The 18154-nt window shown below is 39.5% G+C and overlaps 1 protein-coding gene across 1 annotated transcript; it reads left to right on the plus strand.

Annotated features, from left to right (window-relative positions):
* Positions 1 to 4428: 4428 nt before the first annotated feature.
* On the plus strand, positions 4429 to 5820 carry drd1b (dopamine receptor D1b). The gene has a single exon (XM_053331297.1). It carries the CDS (start codon positions 4429 to 4431, stop codon positions 5818 to 5820), a length of 1392 nt encoding a protein of 463 aa, XP_053187272.1.
* The last annotated feature ends 12334 nt before the right edge of the window (positions 5821 to 18154 follow it).

The following is an 18154-nucleotide window of genomic DNA, read 5'->3' on the forward strand; positions in this document are numbered from 1 at the left end:
TAAAAAGCATGACTCAGTTATGTCTGACTGTTCATGTTTTTACTGCTGTTTTCAGTTGGTCATTTCACAGAATAATCTAATGCTGTTGACAGGCTTGAAAAATGGCATCATCTTGCAGCAATCACCTTCACCAATTTCTACTGATGTTTTATGTTCACCTTATAAATCAGATTTATTTTACTAAGCAGAAGAACAGATACAGCTTTGATACAAACATCATGTCTGAGATGAGATTAACATTCTCGCTGTTCTTGTATACACTTTTTTGATAGATCATCTGCTCTCTTGACTTTGTTTAAAGATGCCAGCTAGCCATCCTGCTGATGCAATTTTTTCTGAATTTTCAAACATAAATGCAGTTATTATGTAAATAACTTTGCATCAAATATTGAATGGATTTGAAGAAAGGCCACAGAATTTTTACACACTTATATCACAGCCAGATCTCTATCACATAATGCTATGTGACAGAGATAGCTCGTTTTAATGGGATTCTATATTAAGAATTTAAAATACCATATTTGAATTTCAAATGAAGGCAGCTTTTGGTATATCAGGAATGTCTCTTAAATGTCTTTATGATATGCCAGATCTGCTATAATTTATAAAACCTGTTTTATAGCTTGAATACCACTTTTCATATACAGTACATTCATCTGTGCTGCACTAAATGATGCAAGTTGGCTTCACATATCCCTTCTGGTAACATTCATTATGATAGCATTAGTACGCTGTACGCATATATATGTGTGTGTAGATTATTGCTTGCTGAACATTATTCAATGTGTAAGTATATTATGAAACTTATGGAGAGTGCCAAAAATTAATCTTTGAGCTATTCTCTGCAGATTTTGGTCCCCTGACAGCCTTAAATCTTTGGCATTTCCATATTGACTTGAATGGTTAAATCTCTGCTTGTGGCAATATTTCAAAATTGGACAGGACTTAGGTTGAATCCTTGAAAATTAAAGGATAGCACACACACCCACACACAGAAAGATCAGCATGTGGTATACAGGCACAGTGAGATAGCTTTGCAGAGAGTTTGTAGGTTATCTCCTCCAATTTTCCAAAGTTGAGCTGTCACACACTTTGGGCATTATGAAAAGTTAATCAAAGTTTTGTGACACTGATTAGGAAACTTACTGCATTCATTTCAATTATACCAATAGACGTGTCAGAAGATGCTTGCTTCAAGTGCGTCTATAAGAGGACATTTAAAAAGAAACATAAATGGAGTAGTGACAAAAATATGAATATTTAGAAAAATTGAAGGACAAATAAATTGACCCATATATGCATGTGGTGACAGATCACAAAGTCATTCCAAAAAGGATATTTCTATTCTTATCTATTCTATTCTATTTTATTTGCTTTTTGGAGCAGACATAACTTACCCTGCATGGCTGGTTGTGTGTGTGCATGTGTGTGCGTGTGTGTGCGTGTGTGTGTGCGTGTGTGTGTGTGTGTGTGTGTGTGTGTGTGTGTGTGTGTGTGTGCGTGTGCGTGTGTGTGTGTGTGTGTGCGTGTGTGTGCGTGCTAGCTCGTGTGTGTGCATGTGTGTACGCGCGAGTGAATGAGTGATTGAGTGAGCGAGCAAATCTGTGTGTGTATTTGTGTGTGACGTGGTCTTGTTCGTGGTCTTGTTTTGAACTTTGTTGACGCACACTCTTGCTTTGTGCTACAGGGAAATGTGGGCGTTGTGTCTGCCAGGCCTCTTACACTTGGCTTGTCCACATGTATTACTCACACACATGCACACAACACACATACAGTAAACACACATATACTACACAGTCACATGTAGACATGCATAATCATAGATTTATGCATACAAAGAGACACACACACACACACACACACACACACAGGGGGACACATTCCATTGAGGATTGTATCCAGCTAAATAGTAAATATTCAGGCTGACCAAGCCAGCCAGGCAGCCAATGCCATGGCAGCATTATCCTCTGTAATTCACATATCTCTCTCTCTCTCTTTCTCTCTCTCTCTATCTCTCTCTCTCCATCTCTCTCTCTCAGACACACGCACACATACAGAGCTCTAACTCTAACCTTAAAAAATGATCCAAAAATCAGCTTTTCCCCCCATTTGGGGACATGGATTTTGTCCCTAATCGGACAAGCCAACCCAATTAAATGGATACAAGTCTAGAGTGTGTCCCCAAAATAAGCTTATGACAAAGCACAGGCGCGCAAGCCCCCTGCGCGCGCACATACACACACATACACACACACACACACACATACACACAGCTCAACACACTGTCTCCCTTAATTCATGCATCTTCCTGCTGCTGCATGGCTCGTGGCACTCTAATCTAATTCAGAGTTGCAGTCATGTTTAGTGAGGTGACATTACAGCGCTGCAACTCACTCTCTTCAGCTACTTCTCTCTTTTAATCCCCTGAAATCTTGCATCCAGTAGATGGCCTCATTGTCCCTCCCTGTGCAGGCCAAGTTTATCTCAGGACATCGTGGAACCTTCATTTTTACAGCAGTGATATGCCTCTTATTCAAGTTTTTGTAAGTTTAGGTCAAGCTTAAAACCAAGAGAAAGATGATAAATGGAAAAACATCAGTATTAGTACTGTAACATGTAAAATGTAGTTTTATAATGCAGCTATAATGTTGGTAAAGGGGAAAGTCACCCAGTTGATACCCTTTTAGTGTCAGATTTAGATTTTAGATATAAAACCGAAAAATAAAATGTTTTTCCCTAGGCTATATATACTTTAGATTATCCCAAACACAAGTTTTTCATCATAACCTATGTCGCTAAACTCTTTAGCAAACCAAAGCTGTAGGGTACACGGCGAATTTTAGAGGCTTCACTCTTCACAGCCTCCCTGGATACATGGAGCAGTTGTGGCAGGGACCGTGGCGCACAGCAGCAGGAAGCAGCTGAACAGCGAGAGAGGAGCGCGCATGAAAACGGTCTTGGAGAGACCAGAGTTTCATTCCCATCACTCTACGCCGGCCAGTCAGACCGCAGACACATCACAGAGTAACTGAATGTTGCACAACAAAGGATGATCCTAAAAAGAAAAGCATAAGGACTAATAAAACACCTGAGGACCGACGCAACAGGGGGGGGAGCGCGATTGTCTTCCCATGGAGGAAAGCGCAGAGAGGGTGAGCACCTTCTCCTTCACTTGGTACCAGGATACAAGTTGGATGTATACCGAAGTGATGTGGATTTTGGGGGACTGAATATTTTTATTAGTCTGTTCAATTAGCGGAGCTGATTTTGGATTCAATTATTTTTTAGCCAACCCAAAACATTGTCGCGGTCCGGAGCGCTCCACATTCACAGACCGGATAAAATGTAGACACTAAAAAATAAACTGCGCATCTGTTTCAAAGACGTGGATCTCAATCTGAGGATTGCATTGACAGAGACTATTTAAATATCTCTTGAATGTTTTTAAAACTGATTTGTAATTTGGCTTCATATCGGCACGCGAACTAAACCAAAAGGAAAAAAAAGACTTCGCATCTGGATTACAGCGACATGTCCGCGTAAAAAGGACTCAGGCATTGATGTGCTTATATACATGTGACGAATTTGACATCTAACATGTATGTCTCTGATAACAAATGGACTGTAGAGACTTTTGAATGATGTTTTCAGCCTATTTTTTAGCTCGCCTCTCAGGTGGAAATGTTGGCTGGAGACTGTGGCATGTACTAAGAGGGAGCATTCAAAGACATAAAAAATAAAATACAACATCTAGCAGTCGGGGTGGATCAGCGTCAATACAGGCACCAATATAATCACACGGACACGCCTCGAGGATCATTAAACAAATCAGATAAACGCAGGGCGAAAACCATCAATAGAAATTATTGATGAGGTGGTATATAAGGCTAATGATTGGCCATGCCTCTTTTTACTCAACAGCTCGGCAACAATATGATGTGTAACTTTCACTGAGAGCTTGACAGCTGAGACATACAGTGAGAGGAGAAAAAAAGAACAAGGACTTTTCTTTTAATATCATTTTTACTGCTGCTGTTTTATGACTACAGAGCTGACTGGGAAAATATTTGCAAACAACAGCTGGAATATTCTTCCTCTCCATCAAACTAGAATGTCTGCTGCCTGTACTGCTGCTCCAGGAATTTATAAACCAGGAATTTTTGGGGGGCAAATTTCTGAAGAGATGCTTTTGCAATATTTGTAGCAGCTCTTGTGCAAGGATGGTGGTTGTGACAAGGAGCCTATGGATGACCCAGTCTGTGGGAGAGCTGGTGCCGAGACAGTTGACCTCTCCGCCAGCTACGCCATCTGTCTAAAACCCTTGCCCAGAGAGGCACAGCTGCAGCAGGCTGGGGATGTGATGGGGTGACTGTTGACACCCCCCTCACCCACCCCCTCTCTTGCTTTATTAGCAGTGTAATAAAAACAATGGATCAGAATTTCTCAATAGTTCGAGATGGCAAGCAGCTGCTACCAGAGAAAGACTCGTCCAAGCGTGTGCTGACAGGATGCTTCCTCTCCCTCCTCATCTTCACCACGCTGCTAGGCAACACACTTGTGTGTGCTGCTGTCACCAAGTTCCGACACCTTAGGTCGAAGGTCACCAACTTCTTTGTCATCTCACTCGCCATCTCTGACCTTCTGGTAGCAATCTTGGTAATGCCATGGAAGGCGGCGACAGAGATTGTGGGGTTTTGGCCATTTGGGGCCTTCTGCAATGTCTGGGTGGCATTTGACATCATGTGCTCCACTGCCTCTATCTTGAACCTGTGTGTGATTAGTGTTGACCGATACTGGGCAATCTCAAGCCCATTCCGCTATGAACGCAAGATGACCCCTAAAGTGGCGTGTCTGATGATCAGTGTGGCATGGACCCTGTCCATCCTCATCTCCTTCATTCCTGTTCAGCTCAACTGGCACAAAGCTCAGACCACCAGCTATGCAGAGCTGAATGGAACATACCCCAGTGATCTTCCCCCTGACAACTGCGACTCCAGCCTTAACAGGACCTACGCTATCTCCTCCTCCCTTATCAGCTTCTACATCCCTGTGGCTATTATGATCGTCACCTACACCCGGATCTACCGCATCGCCCAGAAACAGATACGGAGAATATCTGCTCTGGAGCGTGCAGCAGAGAGTGCCAAAAATCGTCACAGCAGCATGGGGAATAGTTCGAACATGGAAACTGAGAGCTCATTCAAAATGTCGTTCAAACGAGAAACCAAAGTCTTAAAGACGCTCTCAGTCATCATGGGAGTGTTTGTGTGCTGCTGGCTGCCCTTCTTCATCCTTAACTGCATGGTACCGTTCTGTGAGCCAAACTTGCCAGACGGTGCTACTGACTTCCCCTGTATCAGCTCCACAACTTTTGATGTTTTTGTGTGGTTTGGCTGGGCAAACTCCTCGCTCAACCCCATCATCTATGCCTTTAATGCAGACTTCCGCAAGGCCTTCTCCATCCTGCTGGGCTGTCACCGACTCTGCCCGGGGAGCAACGCCATCGAGATCGTCAGTATTAACAACAACATGGGCGCCCCTACCTCAAACCCCAACTGTCAGTATCAGCCCAAAAGTCACATCCCAAAGGAGGGCAACCATTCACCCAGCTGCGTGATTCCCCACAGCATCCTGTGTCAGGAGGAGGAGTTACAGAACAAGGATGGATGCGTGGGGGAAATCGAGGTAGGGATGGTAAACAACGCCATGGAAAAACTCTCTCCAGCCATCTCTGGGAATTTAGACAGTGATACTGAGGTCACATTGGAAAAGATCAATCCCATAACACAGAATGGACAACATAAAGCAGTGTCATGTTGAGAAAAGACAAAGATGGATCAGAATACTCTGAGGCGGGTATGTATGAACAAAGTGAGGGAAAACCAACACAGGAGGACAGCAAATGAAACAAAAGAGACAGACATCTCTAAAAGCATGCCAAACAATGAGTGGGGATATACAGGACCTCAAGACTGTCCACAAAAATCTACATGGAAAAACCTACAGAATGTTTTAATGTAAAGGCACTTTATCCTGGATATAACTATCTGCAAAATACTTTCAGCATTTATTGATGAAATTGACACATTTGATGATAAATGTTGACAATGTGAATATTAAAGCAGAACACTAGCTATGTGCACATGTATACATTTTTGCTTTTTAGATTTCCAAAGATGTATACATCTGCATGTGTCAACTGTACAGTACTGAAACTATCCTGGAGGGACTTAAACACAGTATGTAGAGTGGAGGGAGATTTAATAACTATTAGCAAAATGTCTTGTAGGTAGGTGCTTTGTATGTGTTTCATGGAAGAGAAAACAATGTGGGTAAATTGATTTTGGTACAGTATAATTAGTTGTTTAATGCCGTTATTTCTCTTCCATCGATTTCTACTGATGATTTTATTGCAAAATTAAAACACCTGTATTGCAGTGATAATGTGTTTTAGTTCAAAGTATTCCAAACACCAAAGTAACATTCATTCTCATTCAAACAGGCAAGAGGCATATAATGGTACACATAAAAAAAGATTTATTTTTGGGGGGTTTTGCCTTTATTTGTAAGTACAGTAGTCGGCAGAGAAGGTGACAGGAAACAGGGAGAGAGAGGGGAATGACCTGCAGCATAGGTCCGTGGCTGGATTCAAACCAGGGATGCTGCCTTTAAGTGGCATGCACTTTAACCACTTGACTACCCAAACACTCCAAATCTTCACCTTTTACTCAAATAAGTCAATCAATAAGGGATAGAAAAAACTATGAACTCAATACCATAGACCAAGTTGTGCTATATCTATAAATGTTTTAATTTTAAACCCCCCTACCAATATTATTTTGTCGTATGTCCAGATTCTTTAAAAACAAATATGAGTTCAGAGGTTCAACTGATAGAGAAAGTCAATCTTTAACAATGTTCTATGGTAAACCTTTTCTGACTACCCTATTCTGATCCATCCTCAGTCTTGCTTACCTTGGACAGATCAGACTGGCTCACCTGATGTTTCCTCTGTCTCCTTACTCCCTACTTTCTTTAGCTTTGTCTCCCCTTTCTACCTCGTTTTAACAAACCCTTGGCCCTACTGTCTCGTCTACTCTCTATTTTCCTGCTCCCCTTTCTTCAAACAGCGAAGCCCCTTCTTTCCTCACAATGTCCTTATTTTGTCAGCATTCTCTTCCTATCTCTCCTTTCTACTCTTTCCTAAGTCAGCACAATCCTTTACACCTCCACCATGGCTTCTCTTTATGTTTTAGTTTTTCTGTCTGCCTCATTCCCACTGTCTCCTTTGTCAGCCCTCCACAGTCTTTACTCTACCCACTTAAAGTGGCACTAATTATTCTATTTTTGGCAAATGCGGGCAGTCCATAATTGAAAAAAAAAAAAACCCCAATGTAAATCTATAAACTAAAACTTCTGCTATTGGACAGAGGAGGCAGGGCAGCAGCAGTAGCAGAAATCACTCAGCTGGAATGCAAGTGACACTTACTGACCTTTTGCAAACTTGCAGATATCTGATTTTGTAAATTGTTCATGCTGGGAGCCATGCTGTGCTGTAGCGGCAATGTGGAGCATGCAGTGTGACAGTTGCTCTCTTTGTGGGGGTGGAGTCCAAGATAAACCACCATGTGAGTATTACCTTCAAGTATTGGACATATTTGTTCCCTCCCTCCCTCTCCTGGTAATCTGCCTTTGTAATGTTGCATAAAAACACAGCATGAAATCAGAATCTTTGAGTAGTTAGTCCCTAATACAAAATAATCCTCACAACCTGCCAATTTTCTTCTTACAGTTTTGCTGTTAAAATACTGCTGGACTGATACATTTTCATAATTTTTTAAAGTGTTAAAATAGGCCTAATCCTGTCAAATTGTCACATTTGTGCTTTATGTCAGTCCTAGCACTGATGATAACACATATTACAACAGCCAGTCTGTACAAAATATATTTTGTATTCAAGTTTGAGTTTAAATTTTATTTTATTATTATATATTATTTTATTAGCACACATTGAAATCAAAGGACACAAAACAAATCTACACAACTAGTTCTCTGTGTTGCTGGGGATAGCATGCTTTTGACATTGTATCCTGAGCGTTCACCATGTGCTGTGTGTGTCCATGAAGGCGTGAAACATCAGAGAAAGGGAGAGCTGATCCAATAGAAAGCAATTGGTCTTGAACGAAGCATTTGATTTTCCTGCTCTGGAAAATCCAATTCTATCTAGATGACAACAAAGGGGTGGTGGGGGGGCTTTTAGCTCAATATGTGGTTTGGCTTGTTACACAAAAGCAACTCATTGTCCTCTCTGCCTCCCTGTCCTTGGTTGCTGCTGCTCTATTAGTTTTATGAAGTGGAATTTGGATTAGCTATCTTTTTATTATGAATTGATTACATTTTTAAAGAATCCAATTTGAAGTGCCACAACTTCCTGTAACTTCCCCCCTTTTCTTGCTGAACTTGCATTTTAGAAAGTCTCAGCCATATCAGCTCAGAGACCCTCCCTATTCACTCTTCATTGGTTTGTCTTAATTTACCCCCCTATTATTTCCAAACACAAGCCGATAAACATAAAATGTGAATTGCATGTAATCTGTAAGGATTGGACATGGAAGGAAACCGCCTTGGGGAAGAGTTCTGCTCTTATCCTCTACCCTCCTTTTCTCTCTATCTCTTTCTCCTCTCTTTTGGCTGCCTCTGTCGACTTAATGAGTGTTCCCGATGTTAATACAGATTGAATTTATTATTAAACAGACAGGGTCTAATGTTTCCGCTCTGTAGTTTGAGTTGAGGAGCCGAATCAAAGCCCCACCTAGTATTATTATTACTACTGTTACTGTTTTTACTGTTGCCAAAATTCTTGTTTTTGGCTGAATGTGGCTATACTGTAGCATATGCTGTGATTTATCCAGTGTTTTATAAGCTGAAATTCGGGGAGGGAGGAAGGGGTATTCTTTATGATATAGAGATTAATCTGCTATTTGTTGTGACATCATTGGCATTCACAGGTTTACCAGATGTTTTTCGTATATGCTGTATGTATACATTTACAGAAATATACCTCCAGCTGAGAGTTGGAATGATCTGTATATTTGGCTCCACGTAAAAGCCCCCCGAGCCCTCACCTTGTCAACTCAGTGAGTCATCTTTGCAGCTGCCACTACTTTGATTTTAGAGAAGAGTGATGTCAGGCAACAGTCACACGAGCGAAATGTTTTGTTTGATCTGGAGCATTTCTTCTAGGCTACCCTACAAGTTGCCATGGGGAGCTGGTGACAGTACTCAGTCTCTCAATCAGTGTTGTTACATGACTTATGACAACTTAAGCAAATATGACGAATCCCTCCTACTCTGATGATGGTGGGCCTAGAGACGTAGCAGACTTAGGGGCCAAAGAACAATCCCTAATGTTGGGAGTGTGGAATCTTTTTAATTATGTTGTTTCAGCTCACTTAAACTTTCTAGGATAATGATGGAGTCCCTACCTCGACATCTATTCAGTGACAAAGCTTCATGTAAAAAAAAATAAATAAAGTGGCAGTATTTAGAGTTGGGGAGTGCAGGGATAGAGTATTGTACAATGATGTTCAAAATGTAGATGTGATGAACACAAGTGCTTTTTATCTTTAAAAAAATCCTTAATGTGTGTAGCAAAGTTACATGCTGTATGTTTTCTCCATTGTGGGATTTTACTTTACAGTAAGATGCGACAGTCACTGACTATTTATATTACGTATTTCTTTACATGTTTCTGGTGTTCATTCATGAAAGTGATGTCAAAGATTATAATCCTCAGAATTATTACAGTATTAGTTTACAGTTTGTACAAAAAAAAATGTGCCCTTCTTGTAAAATAAATGTATGTATTTTTTTTTCATCTGTGCACAATGAGTTGTGTTTATTTGAGAGGGGTGTCTGGATGTGGGTGGTGTCGTACCTTTGACACTGAGTGGATATTGGAAGATCATGTTGCTGCAGAGGATCGATGGAGATTGATTTTGAACAGTGACGCATATTTTTTTCCAGCTCCCTGAGCGTCGTGTCCTCGCTGTGTTCCTGCCTTCGCCCTGTATTTACATAACCTGACAGCCACTTGACAGTTGACATGTCCTCTCCCTCTACTCGCTCTCCTGCCTCATTTGTTAACTTAAATGTAGGCCCACACAATAACATTTCAACAGCTAAAACCCACTATATTAAATGAATATAAGCTAATTCTTCTGTAAATGAACATTGAACATCACTGAAAAGAATGATTCCAAATCAAAGCAGATCTTGCTGTTCTCTAACCTTAGATGTACAATGCTTTGTATGTTTTTCCTCATTTTCTCTTACTGATGAATCTCAACACAGCACATTTTTATTTGTAATGTGTGACATATAACCCACAGCTATGATATCCCCACCTTTTCATTTGAGCTCATAGAGGCTGGAATCATGATCAGTAGTCTCATTACAGCTTGATGTGTTGGAGCTTCTTTCATCAGCTGTTGACCTAAGGGCAAATAATAAGATACAAATCAGTATGACTCCTCAGACAGACTTGACAAAACCCATGACATCAGGGTTAAACTGTCTGCTACTAGAGTTATACTTAAATAAAGGTCAATATATAGAAATTGGAAAATGTACTTCGGACCCACAGACTTTGTTCTTTTAAGTTGTGGCAGTCAACTGAATGTAGTCTATGAAGTCAGGAGGAAAATACAGAAGCAAAACTGCAGTGAACCCTTGGCTGATTGCTCAGTAGCTGCCAGTGCTGCTTTAATTAATAGCAGTTTGATTTTGTCTCTCTCTCACACACACACACACACACACACTTACTGGAGCCATTTAAAATTTTAATTGGATTAAGAGAGTAGAGCTTGTACAATTCAGGAATTCAGTCAGTGGCTGTTAGTTTGCTGAAGAGACCCATATATTTAAGTATCTATTGTGCACATACAGTATGTGTGTAATGTAAATGTTTGCACATTCATTGACTAGATTGTTTCGCTCTTAATTGCACATTAGTTACAAGAGCAATGACAGAAGTGCCCTGATGTTTGTTTATTTACTTCATGTTTTTTTCAATTTTGTGTTTATTTTGAGTATACTGCCAGTATTTACACATGTTAAATATGCACAGCTTTTATGCTGTTAGTCCCTGAGCCATATTGGTCAAGAGACATTTAAAATACAATTTGCTTGAAAGAAGGATTGTGAAACGTTTCAACCCACAATTATTCTCAAACAGTCCAGGGATTCAACCCAATTCATATTTATGGGGGTGTAATTTTACATTTAAATCACCCCTACACTTGATATTTAAAGAGTAGGTTAATTATGCTGCTGAAGTTTCTTTTGATAGGCTCAAACACAGACCCACTTCTTACAATGAGTAATCAAGGAGTTCTGTAACATGGTCTGGATTGAAAAACTAAAACTAGCTAATGAGCCTATCCTTTTAATTCCCAGTACTCCTGACATACTGGCACCTCCCATATCAGCCCTGTATTGATATTTAACCTATCCCAATCCAGAGAGAGAGAGAGAGAGAGGGAAGCAGGAGTAGGGTCACAGTGGAAATACAATCAAGGTTAATGATAGACTGCAGGCAGAAAAAAACACACAACACAGTGTTGTTATTGTGTGTGTGTGTGTGTGTGTGTGTGTGTGTGTGTGTGTGCTATAATGTGCTTATGTAACTACACCAGCACTCATTCAGCTTCTTTGCACTTCACAGACGCAACAGGCAGCATCCTTTCTGAAATCAGAGCTCCCCACAATTAATGATGATTTTAATAGATAGACTAGACAGCTGAAAGTCTATTTTGAGGCAGCTGGGCCAAAATTAAGATTAAATTACAGATTGTCGTTAGTCTGGTCTGTTAGAAAGAAACACCCAGACCATTAGCAGCAGCCTATCACTAGTAATTCCATTTATCTCTCACACAGTTTTGATGCTATTTTGGGTGTTATTTCAGCAGTTCTTCATTCTCCCTTGCTTGACAGTCTTCTGCTACACACATAGTGCCATACCCAGAGCAAGTTAAACAGTGAGGGTTATCAGGTCATGTTCTCTATATGAGCCATTTGGATTTTAAATTGTTTGATTTGGGACTTAGATATGTTTCAATACTTAAGGTTTTGGCTAATAAATACAAAGATCTGTTGTGTCTGACATTCTTTAAATGTATTCTATGAGATAACTTGTTGTTTGAGGCAAGGAAATGAGCAATTAGAGGGTACAATGACTACCTATTGTGCACAAATATTCAAATGATCAATCTCCAGTACCTGCTGGCCCCCAGTGTTTCAGATTAGATATACAAACATAATTGGTTTGAATAATGACATGACATGAAAACTATTCAGGCTATGGTAGTTGAATGGTGGTCTCAACTGATCTCAAAAACTCATCTATGTCAATTAACTTTGCATTCCTTCCACAGAGTTTTCTGATATTGGTATGCATTTCCTCTGTGATTCATCAGAGACACCTGTGACCTCACTGAACTGCTGCTTTTGATTATGCTAAAGATTTGTTTTCTTCCTAACAGCCTGGTTGCCTATGGGACATTGGACTCAATTTATTCATCTTATTGTATCTTTCATTTAATGCAGTCTAGTAGAGCATCTATTTAAAGGCACATTTCCTTGAGCTGCGTCTGTATATCTGTCTCTGCCAGCAAATTCTCAGAGGCCTTTTTGACAGCAGCTTCCAACATTACTTAAGTGCCTCTGCTCAACACTGAGGGTTATTTTTTTATTTTATTTTCCACAAGGTGTGCAGGTGTACATCAATAAGCAGCCTTTGACAATAACAACACATGCCTGGGTATACCAAACAAAAGAAATACACCCCCACCAATACACCCCCCTTCTCTTAATAAATTCATAACTTAATCTTTTGGCAATACAGTCATCTCATTATGACTAAGACAGTAAAAGGTCTATCTGATGATGAGGAATGGTTATCTGAAGTATATAGCCGTTTATAGAAATTACTGATTATTATTATTGATTAATAATTAGGGTCAGTTAACGTGATCCCAGTTTCTGACATGGTAGTTGCTATATTTATAAACTGGCCATTTATTTTTAATTTATTTTCCAAACATGACTAAGGGGCTGTGGTTTTGATCACTTTTATAGCATTTGCTTGACTCATCTGCTCCCCTGAAGAAAAATAAGAAGAAAAAATATAGTCCCAGTATGGTTAGGCGACAACATTACGATGCTATAAAAATGTAATGTTGAAATATCATAAAGTCTTTAGAATCTAAGAGTTACTCTGACCTTAGTTTAAAGGAACCATCATAACCCTTGTTTTTAGTATTAATGATTCAGGTACAAGGGATGATTCTGTTTTGAAGCTGGAAACAAAGGAATATCTCCATCAGTACCTTATCTGTCATTGTCAGCAGTTTGACTTTGATGAGCTGTTTTGAAGCCATCAGTTCAGAAGTGACTTGCATGAAGACCTCCATCTGTGCCCTGTGTCACAACCCAGCTCTGAAAGCCGTGACAAAACAAAGAGGAAAGGCAGGCTAAAGGCAACCATAAAAGTGTTTTTTTTAAATTAACATAAGAAATTACAATTACAAATTACATTACAAACGAACTAAAGAAAAACCATGAGGTGTGAGTATCAGTCAAATCAGTTGTGAGTGCATGTGTGTGTATGCGTGAGTGTGGAGTGTGAACATCAAATAAAGATGTTGGATGGATGAAAATAAAATGACAAAGGCACTGTGGAGCAGAGAGAGCAGCAGAGCAGAGACAGGAAGACAGGCAGCACAGGACCCAGGTGCGTCCAACTATGGTATTAACGAGACTCCTCCCTCCAGTTACCTGCTGCACAAAAACAAGCAGAATGAGAATGAGCTGCTGAAAGACAGAGAACACTAGAGACGTGCCAGGGGACTGTCACACCTGCATATAACTTGCAGGTTTTTAATACATAAATCATACATTGCATGCATTTTACACAGAAACACCTGTCTTGTCACAGTGTTCAAACTCTTCTTAATAATAATAATAATAATGATGATGTATAATCTACTGCTCCAAGTTCATCTCCAAATTGCTCTTGTCATCCAAAGTATTTAGAAGTAATGAATTAGTTAATTTAAAATATCACAATAAGATGCTATGTCGAACATTAACATTGTGCCTGCTATTGTGAGCATTATAGCATGTTGAAAATACATGAAGCTCATTAAACTTGATAGTACTGACAGTACAGTATACACTATAGAATAACACATCTAAAACTACCAAGGCAATCAAACAAGTACATAGGCATATAAATAGCTCACTAACTCCAATACTCTTACACCCACACTATTCTTTTAAGTTGAATAAGATGTTATTCTTCTTCCATCTTTTTCAGACAAACAAATGTGTCAGTGCCATGACTCTAACGGGCTAAATTACATTTTATGGCTTCCCACTGATGTTTTAGAGCCCAACCTCTTCTCCCCCCTGCTGTCCTCTACTCCACTTTCAAACATACCCTTGACTTATATCCATCCATCCACTTCATCATTCTTCTCCAACTCCTCTCTTTCCCTTTCTTTCCAGTCCTCCAGCAGTGGAGGGACTCACAATCCTGCTGGTGTGAAGTGATTTATCTCATCAAGAAATAGATGAAGCTTGGCATTTTTATTACCTCAGTAAGTTCACTCAGTTATGTTATAAATACACTGAAGAACAAAGAGTTGAAGGCATGTAATTAAGTTTCCAGTTGCCTAAGGCAGATTAAAAAGTTTCATGGTTTGAATGACAGTTACCTTGTCATAACCTATTGAATCCATAGACAAGAAAAAAGGCATACACGAAACCAAGATGTTCCAATTCCTGGTTAATTGAGTGCAGAAGGAAGCATTGCGTCTCCGTAAACTTAGAGTTTAGGGAGCAACGTTTTGACATTTTGTTATGACATTATGTTTTATTCATAGACACACTCTGCTGCCTTTCTCTCTCTAGGTCGTATCCTCACTTTGCGCCTGATATGCATGTTAAGCCCACGTTCCTTCCTGCTACTTATTATCATGCTGTCGTAATGATAAAGTAGGTGTGTGGAAAAGTTATATCAGTTACAGTTTTTCCTCTGTTCCTACCAATCTTTGCTTTGTTGGAATATTTCATTGCAATGTTGCTGGAGATAATACTTAGTCTTAGCTTTTGCAGTGAGTGCAAAGGCCTGTGTGTTTATTGCTTATTTAATAAAAGAAATAAAAGAAAGGAAACAGAAACGGAAGAATGGAAGACTTTGCAAAGACAAATACAAATACAGGGACTGAGATCTATAAAATGGCTTGCCTATAAAAATAGGTTCTTAGAAGTAGCTTAAAACAGTCTGAATATTCAGAAAATCTAATAGATTGGGAAAATCATTCCAGAGAGTTGAGGCTAAAACTGCAAAGGCACACTCACCTTTTGTCTTGCAGTTGGAGTGGTGGGATGGTTAAAAGGTCAGGATTTGAGGAGTGAAATGGTCTAGTAGTGGAATGAGGATCAGGTATGTAACTGGGGGTGAATCATGCAGAGCCTTGTATATTATCTAAAGGTAAAAATGATTCACAGTCGTTAGAAGATGAGGTGGGAATGGGAGGAAGAGAGGGATTTACAAGCAGCTTGATAGTACTAAACAGAAACCTTGTTGTGTTTATTACTATTGATCAAGCCAGAAAAGTAGGCAGCTCACACATCCCTAATGGTTTGATTCCATTTAATCAATAACTCTTTTGTTGCCTTTTCTACATTGCCTTTTTTGCTGTCTGATGTTGTCATTGATACAAGGGATTGAATTAATAATTGGGACAACCCTAAAAGTGTATGCCGCATAAAACTGATGTACACAATTCACTGGACCAGTTAACTATATCATTAATATTGGAGATACAGAAGGGCAATTAGCCAGATTAGAAAAGTAGCTGGGGAGCATGGCTGCAGACTGCTCATTAGGATGCATCAAAAGTAATATATTTGTGATGAGAGAAAAAAATCAAACTTATTCATAGGATTGAGAGATCCATGTACACAGTTAACTGGATTATCACATGCAATATTAAAAGTTTAAATGTCTAAATTGTTAAAAGAACCAAAACTACAGTACAAGTGAGATTATTTTTAAAGCTGCAATACCCCCCACCACAGCCTGCCTATAGGTGCATTCAGAAAATTATAACCGTGTGGGCAGAGCTCTATTAAAAGGGATCACTCCTCTAATTTAAGCCAGGTCTCAGTAAGGTGTAGGAAATCAAGTTTATAGAATTTTATTAGATAATTGAGAATGAAAGAGTTTAATGGAGAATTTATCAACTAAAGAGCCAGAAATCTCCCTCTGAAGAGCTGAAGAGAGTGTGAATATTTAGCTTACATTTATCAGGTTGACACAAACACGACTCCAAATGAAAGCTAATCTTACTTAAGATCTGCTGGATGTTTAAATGGCAACTTCATCACATTAGTCTTATCACTAAATGTGGGCCTTTTGTTGTTTCTCTTATCACTCATAAAGTGCCTCGTGCAAGATTTCAGCATTTCACATTCATATGTAGAAAAGTCTCTTCTAGCTGAATTGAGAATGAGGACATTCGTCAGATGAAAACTGGTGTGGCTGCACATCATCTAGATCTTAAAACTCTTCTGGCAGAAGTATATGTTGTCATGAAAATATATATATATGTTTTAGTTCATTCATTCATTTAGGTGCTCGATGATGAGAGAAAAAAAGTCACTATAATATTATATATATTTCAACACCACATATACAGTATGTGGCTTTGGAAAGAGATATAGGACAAAGCAAGTGAATGTTCAGAGTTCATCAGTGTTAGACTGTGAGGGAGGTACTGTACCAGCATGACTGTAAAGTTTATGATGCACTGCAGAAGGCTGAAATATGCAGAAGAAACATGCATACAATACACGGATGCATTTCTGTGTGAATGAGACTTTATCAAAGGGGGGAAATATGATTAAGATCTTAACATGCTTTTCGTTAATTGTCTAGAGGTGATGAGATGGTATGCGTTTTTATGTGGCTGGTGGGCTTCAAGAGACATGAAAACCACCTGGGAATCGAGGAACACAGGAAATGAGTGTCTAAAGGAGACTTGTGGGACTGATTCAGTACGTTATGCTCTTTCCAGTGTTGTGTTTTGGATTCATAGTTTTACATTTATAAGTGCTTTTAAGACAAATGATAGGTAAATAGTGCTCATCGCTTAGCAACATCGATCTGGTAAGGTCACATCTCCAGTCCAGCCAAACACACCTACACTCCTTTCCATCATCACCTTACGTCAAGTTTGGATATGTGATAATGCATTATAGCATGATCATATATATGTGTCTATATGCATCTACTGCTATCAGTATATATCCATGTGTGACTATATGTGCAGCTGCTACCATTCTTCTGCCCTGTGCTGTGTTTATTCCGTGCTACATGATTCCCATTGCATTCATGTATGTGAAATGAACTGTCACAAACAGAGTGGAGCATGTGGACACAAATGCAAGAGATGGCAGGCAGACAGGATGAAAAGCAGAATATTTATTGAAAAACTAACGCAACAGGAGAACAGACATGGAGCCTAAACAGGCTGGGGAGAAGTGCAGGAAAACAAAAGGGAAACACAGAGCAAAAGGAAAACCAAAATCCAGAAAACACCCAGGGCCTGTTTCAGAAAGTGGGTTTAGTGAAATTGTGAAGCTAGTATACAGTATGACTATAAATCTATTTCAGAGTGCATAGGTTACTATTTACTCCTTATAATTATGGTATTTACAACAAGCACGACAGTAAAGGCTGCACAATGTAAGGTCAACACAGTTACAAGTGTCTATAAAATAAACTAGATGGGTGGGAAAAGATGAACTTATGAATATAGCGTTGTGATATACACCTGAAAGAAGCCGACTAAATAATGTGGATAGGTAATCTTAATCTAAAATCACTGGGACTGGTTTATAATCTTATCACATTGGATTTGCTTGACTAACAGCTGCCCACAGGTCAACTGGCCAACAGGGAAATCTCCTGCTGTTCCAGATGGCCAGTCCAGGTAATACCATCTGTACTGACTGATTGGCTGGCTTATTGATCAATTAAGCAATGCAATCTATAAAATTAAATAAAACACAAAAAATTATGTAT

The sequence above is a fragment of the Scomber japonicus genome, chromosome 13, assembly GCF_027409825.1.
Source record: "Scomber japonicus isolate fScoJap1 chromosome 13, fScoJap1.pri, whole genome shotgun sequence".
NCBI lineage: Eukaryota > Metazoa > Chordata > Actinopteri > Scombriformes > Scombridae > Scomber > Scomber japonicus.

Bases quoted from the DNA above. Each gene is read 5' to 3' on its own strand.
- drd1b (XM_053331297.1), top strand. From the start codon at position 4,429: ATGGATCAGAATTTCTCAATAGTTCGAGATGGCAAGCAGCTGCTACCA.